Source organism: Melospiza georgiana, chromosome 13 (genome assembly GCF_028018845.1).
Source record: "Melospiza georgiana isolate bMelGeo1 chromosome 13, bMelGeo1.pri, whole genome shotgun sequence".
Lineage (NCBI taxonomy): Eukaryota > Metazoa > Chordata > Aves > Passeriformes > Passerellidae > Melospiza > Melospiza georgiana.
The window spans coordinates 6,549,848-6,555,847 of NC_080442.1; the positions used below are offsets into that span (position 1 = coordinate 6,549,848).

The window sequence follows — 6,000 nt, forward strand, 5'->3', positions numbered from 1 at the left end:
TGGGTTCAGGGTTTTATTTTTACACAAAATACAGCTCTTTTCTGTGATTTAAAAGTAGGTTTCCAATGAAAATGTTTTCCTTGTAATGTGTGAGAAACTGGCTTGTTCTTGATGTTGCTGAGAATGTGAGAGATCTGCTTCTGTGAAAATGGTAAATTCAGGGTGTTTTTCTGCCTCCTCCTTGCATTCTGCAAGATTTCTCTTGGAAGAGTATTTAAAGCAAAAAAAAAAGGATCATTATATACTGTATTTGGAAACAAGTTCTAAAAGAATCAACAAAATTAAACTAAGGTATTAAGTGCAATGAAGCAATTGTCTTTTGTATATAGTAAATACAGGGATGCACTTAATTTGCATTGGAATTAGTCATTCATCTCATACAGATTTGATTTTTATAGTAATGAGAATGTCTAGGAAGAGAAAGATGCAAGAATTTGGAGGCAGTTTTAACTCTGAATGTTCTCCAGCAACTTTTAGTTGAGAATTATTCAACATACTTTAAGATAACATCAAAAACCTGGGGAAATGAGGATTGCTACATTTTTAAAGTGCTTTATGTATCTTTATATGAAATCCTAAATAATCTAATTTATTTGCTTAGATAATATGTTTTAACCTGACAATGAATGTTTAAATACAGGTCCAAGGGTTTTTGCATGGTCAAAGGAAGAGAACTGATTATTTGTTGCTCTAGTACTGTTTCCCTTAGTTTCCTCTCTCTTCCTTTCTCTGCACAGATGAGAACTGCAAGGATAAATACTACAACTGCAACGTGGTGGTTCAGGCGCGGCTCTGTGTGTACACCTACTACAAGTCAGCGTGCTGTGCCTCCTGCAGCCGCGTGGCAAACAGACAGCCAGGCTTCCTGGGCCGCAGATAACACCCCCTGCCCTGCACAGCACCTCTGGCACTCTGCACGTGGAGCCTGGGCACTGCTGCTGCTTGGACTGCAGCACTCGGAGCTTCCTAGAGATGGGGTTATATTGCTGAGTGCATCGAGACTTTGGTTAAATCTCACACCCTTTCAGTTATTGTGCAGTTATCTCTTTTAGGATGTTTGTTGTAAAATCATGATTTTTTTAAAGCGTTCATTTTTATTGATACTATTATTTGCACCTGCTCATCAGATACTTATTTAAGGAAAATACTGGCCTTAAGATTGTGAAATTAATGAAAACTAAAATCAATTGCAGGCAATTACTGGAGATAATTGACCAGTATGGATGCAGCTGCTCCATTATTTTCTGAGTGCTTACTTGGTTTTTTGGACTGCCTTAAGTTAGAGGACTGAATCAATGAAACATGCATGAGAAAAATGACTTCCCAAAGAACCAGGCCCTTGAAAAGCATTTATCATCAGTTTCTTAGCACTCTAACATTTATTTTTAACTACTTCAGTCCATTCATAATAAATCAGAGTCACTGTTAAGGTCTCTCAGTTGTCCTTTTAAGTGATGTCCTGTCCTTAGGCAGCAAATATATTCACACTTGACTGCCAGAAGGTGCCTTTATATTTAATTCATAAACTCATGAAGACACACTTTTATAATTTTGTATGGATTTTAAAATCTGTTCCCTACTGGAGTGACACTAGCGTCTAACTCTTCAAGTCTTTAACAGCTGCAGCTGTCAGTGAGACAGGTTAACCAGAAAGGTGAAGAGCCTTTGCTGGTATAAAAAGTGATTGTTCCCATTGGTGAGGTCTCTTTTCTGTAGGGGACTTATTTCAGAACTGGGATCTTGCCTAATTCTTGTCTCTGCACTATTGTTTAACAACTGCCAAACCAAAGTACTTTGTTCAGACCTAGTCTGGAGATGTCACCAGTTTCTGAAACAGCCACCAAAGGAGAGAGGCCTGTGTGCCTTAAGCAGTCTGTTGCTCCTGGTATCAGGCAGCAGTATGGGTCTGGTAGCTGAGTGTCTGTACAGAGGGGATCTTAGCTACTGGCATTCTTCAGGTTTTGATCAGTTATTACAGCAGACTTGTCTTTTTTTGCTCAGTGTTTCATTGTGCAGATCTATTCATACCACTCATTTCCTGTTTCTTAAGAATGGCTGCAGACTTAGAGCTGGTTTTAAGTGGTGATTTTTCATTTCTGCAGTTACTGTACTAAGCCTTGAGACTTGCTGAAGGCAAATCGTATACTATGCAGTGCAGATGAGGTTTTGCATTATCTGCTTGTTCTCTAGCCTTTATTTGAGAGGTCTTTCAAATGTGTAAATAAGGCTGAGGGGGAAAAAAAATAAACACCTCTGCTTATTCAGCTGTTTATTACAGCATATTGCTTGTAAATTAGTGGTGCCCATCTATGCATCTGTTCCTGAAGTGCCTGATGTCTGAGTTGCAAAGCAGCTGTAATAATCTATGTTCAGTCAGTCCCAGAGGTATGGTTAAGGTATCCTGCCACTGATGCAGAGCCATGTTTGAGCCTCATTGTGTGTCCTTTTCTTCTTGCTGCTTTGATGGAGAGGAACGCTGGGAGGCAAAGGTTGCTGAGTGTGAAAGCAGTAACATCAGTTTATGTGCTGGAGCCACAGGAAGGTGGAATTCCTGTAGTCTAAAAGCTGCCTTGCATTGAGATTAACTTCTGAATGTTTTGATTTGGTCACTCTTGAAAAATATATTTTGGACATGATGAACTACTACTAGCTACATGAAATGAAGTGTTTCCCCTAAAATTTGAAGGTACTCTTTGTGACTGTAAATTGTTGTATGTCAGCCAAAAATGTCATTGGCTGTTTCTGTACACTTTGACTTGGGCTTTTTCACTGTAAAGAATAGACATAAAGTTGTTAGAAACAGAAGCTCTAATTAGAAAACTTCAAGTTCATGAATCTTTCACAGTCCTCCTGTTTCCTTGTATTACAAAGATTTATCCATGAAGATAACTTACAGATTTGTTATCATATTATGTTCCTTAGATTCTTGACCAAAGAATGATATGGATAAAGTGCAGTGTAAACAGCTCTGGAATCCAGTACTTCTGAATACACATTTTCATCTGTGTATCTCATTGCAGCAAGTCTTGACATACACTATATAATTTTTGCTGTTATCCCTTTCATCCCAAGGAAGTGTTTCCTGTCAGCTTGAGGGAAATACCTGTTCCATAAAAAGGCTTCCTGGAAACCCCAAGGCAAATGAGATGCAGAGGGAATCTGGTTTGCAGTCATAGAACAAATTCTTCTTGCACATGCTTTGGCTGTGAGACCATCAGTGACTCAGCACATAGATAGATCCCCCTATTTTATAAAATCTGATATTTTGCCCTGGAATATATGGCCATTAGCTTATTTTACAAAGATGATCATCTTGTAGGCTCTGTTAAGCTGCCACTAATGTAAGCAGTGTTTGTGAGAGCTAAACACATCTAAAGTGTGCAGCTTTTGAATTGAAGGTAGTGAGCTATGGTTATGCAAACTGTACTTTATTTTTAAGTAAAGAGACATTTTTCAGATGTACCAGATTAAAAAGAAGAACAGTTTTACTTAATTAAATATCTAATGGTAAGTAAATATTCATGGGAAGAAAAGTACCAGAATGCTGCTGAACCTAATCGTTTATCATCTCTTCTCATGTGTCAGCATTATGAAAATAGTTGTTCCTGCAAAATGAACTAATGAGCCCTTTTCATCAGCACTTTGATATACCAATATTGTCTGCACAAGTGCTGTGCTAAGATTTCCCCATCTCACAAAGCATGATTTTGAAATTGTGCCTATGGCAAGTGTTTGCTCTAACAGAGCAATGCCCCAACTTAGGATGATGCCTGCAGGGGATTTGACTTTATTTTCTGTAAGTCAAAGGTGGCCTTAATGAATGTAGTATTAGACATAGAGCAGATGTGAAACCAGGTATAAGTAAGAAATTATGTGTATTATCAATTGCAAATATCAGTTATGCACACTTCTGATTTTTAATGTTTTAATTTCTTTTTCTGACAATTTAACAGTCAAAAAATGCAGAATGGTGGAAAAAAATGCTTCCTTGCCTTGAAGATTCCTTATGCAATCCAGGAAGACCAGAGTAAGTCAGATACTTTATTGAAAGAGTCCAGCTACTTATGGGGTAAAATCTGCTTACAACTTCCATATCTTACACACATGCAGCTGGCCAAAATCACCTTCATACAGAGCAGGCCCTGTGTCTCAAAGCACTTTCCATTTGGAGTGGAGGATTCCTGGTGCAGTTGTTTATCAGCTTACCAAGGGCTTGTCAGGGTTTGCTAGCTCCTGTGCAGTGTCATCTTCAAGCATATGGAGGTAGAATTCCTTGTGCACACCAAAAGCACACCAAATGTGAGAGACTGAATTCATGGAGTCCTCCCTTCCTCTCCTAGAGGGTGGTGTAAAAGTGTGAGGGTTGCTCCTGTGGGAATGACCCTGTGGATGTGACCTGTGGCCAGCAGTGAGACAGTGTTTGCTTTGGTGTCTGTGACCTTCAGGCCCAGGGCTCTGAGCAGGGCAGGGCTGGTTAGGCAGGGCAGGGCTGGTCAGGAGGCAGGGCAGGGCTGGTCAGGAGGCAGGGCAGGGCTGGTCGGGAGGCAGGGCAGGGCTGGTCAGGAGGCAGGGCTGGTCAGGAGGCAGGGCAGGGCTGGTTGGGAGGCAGGGCAGGGCTGGTCAGGAGGCAGGGCTGGTCAGGAGGCAGGGCTGGTCGGGAGGCAGGGCTGGTCAGGAGGCAGGGCAGGGCTGGTCAGGAGGCAGGGCGGGGCTGGTCGGGAGGCAGGGCTGGTCAGGAGGCAGGGCTGGTCGGGAGGCAGGGCTGGTCAGGAGGCAGGGCAGGGCTGGGGAGTGCCCCTGGCTGTGCCGCAGGCCTGCCAGCCTTGCAGCCCACCCCTGCTGGATGGCCACAGGCTCACTGCAGGACCGTCTCAGAATCCCTGCACAGGGAACTGCTGTCTTCCTCATTACACACATAAACATCCTACTTTTCCCCAGTCCTTCAGCAAATAGCGAATTTTGTGTATGGTTTAATGTTACTGCCTAAATCCCAGTGTTATGGCAATGTGGTGCAGTCTTGTGTCAGCCATATAGTCTGTAGTCCTGGACAGTACCAGTGGTCCTCACTGAGGGAGGTGCTCCAACAGCCTATGGCTCATGCAGGGCTTGTACAGGAGGCTTGGCTTCCTCTCCTTATAACATGTACCACTGAAAGTAGTAAAATGTGCCTTTTAGGGCTTTGTTTTTCCCATCCTTGTCCTGACCTATCTCCCTTTTACACCAACATCAATGTTTGTCCTCTCCTTCTTATCTCATTTTCATCCCTTTGTCCTTTGGATGACAATATTAAATTACTGAAAATCCTGAACTGGCCTTTGGTTTATAAGAATCTGTGTTAGAAATAAGCCCAGCTATTAAGAGAGCTGTATTTTTGCCAGCCTCTGGATTTTTGTGTCTGTGCATATCCATGTTGGCTAGTTTAAAATGCATAGTAGTAAAGGACATGCTGAATTAATTCCTGTGCAGTGAACCTGTGGTTGCACAGCTGTTGAAGTCTGGGGTGGCCCTTTATTCTCACATGTAAGATCTGTTGTAAGAAATAGTTATGGTCCTCACCAAGGAAAAGCCATGTGTTTACCTGGTTTTCTTGAGACTTGGTGTCTCTGACTTCCTAGGAGCTGTTCTGTGTATTGGGCAGATAATTCATGTGCATGCCTGGAATTGGAACAAAAACCATGACATTTTGAGCATAAAAGTAAACTTCATTTATTTCTAAACTTACAGAATGTTTGTGGGAGATTGAATTAGGCATTGATTAGAAAACAGAGTAAAATAATTACTTCTACATCAGAAATGAAAAATCATCCACTTGACATTTTCAATATATTTTAAAGCAAACTTGTAATCATTATGATGTTTCACTGTGGACAAAGTTCAGATTAGGGGAAAGGGAGAAAATTCCATTTCAGAGAATTCGTAGCAGACCTGAATTTGGTTCCTTACTTCTCACCTTTTAATAAGCAGAAGTTCAGAGGAGCAAGAGTCCCCAGTTTTCCATAT

At 41.4% G+C, this 6,000-nt stretch overlaps 1 protein-coding gene across 1 annotated transcript in view; it reads left to right on the plus strand.

Moving 5' to 3' along the window:
• Positions 1-4,514, plus strand: part of THSD4 (thrombospondin type 1 domain containing 4) — a 215,190-nt gene extending 210,676 nt beyond the window's left edge. The window contains exon 17 of the mRNA XM_058033401.1: positions 738-4,514. Within this exon, the coding sequence (XP_057889384.1) occupies positions 738-880 (143 nt within the window). The 3' untranslated portion in view covers positions 881-4,514. The remainder of the gene's footprint in view (positions 1-737) is intronic.
• The last annotated feature ends 1,486 nt before the right edge of the window (positions 4,515-6,000 follow it).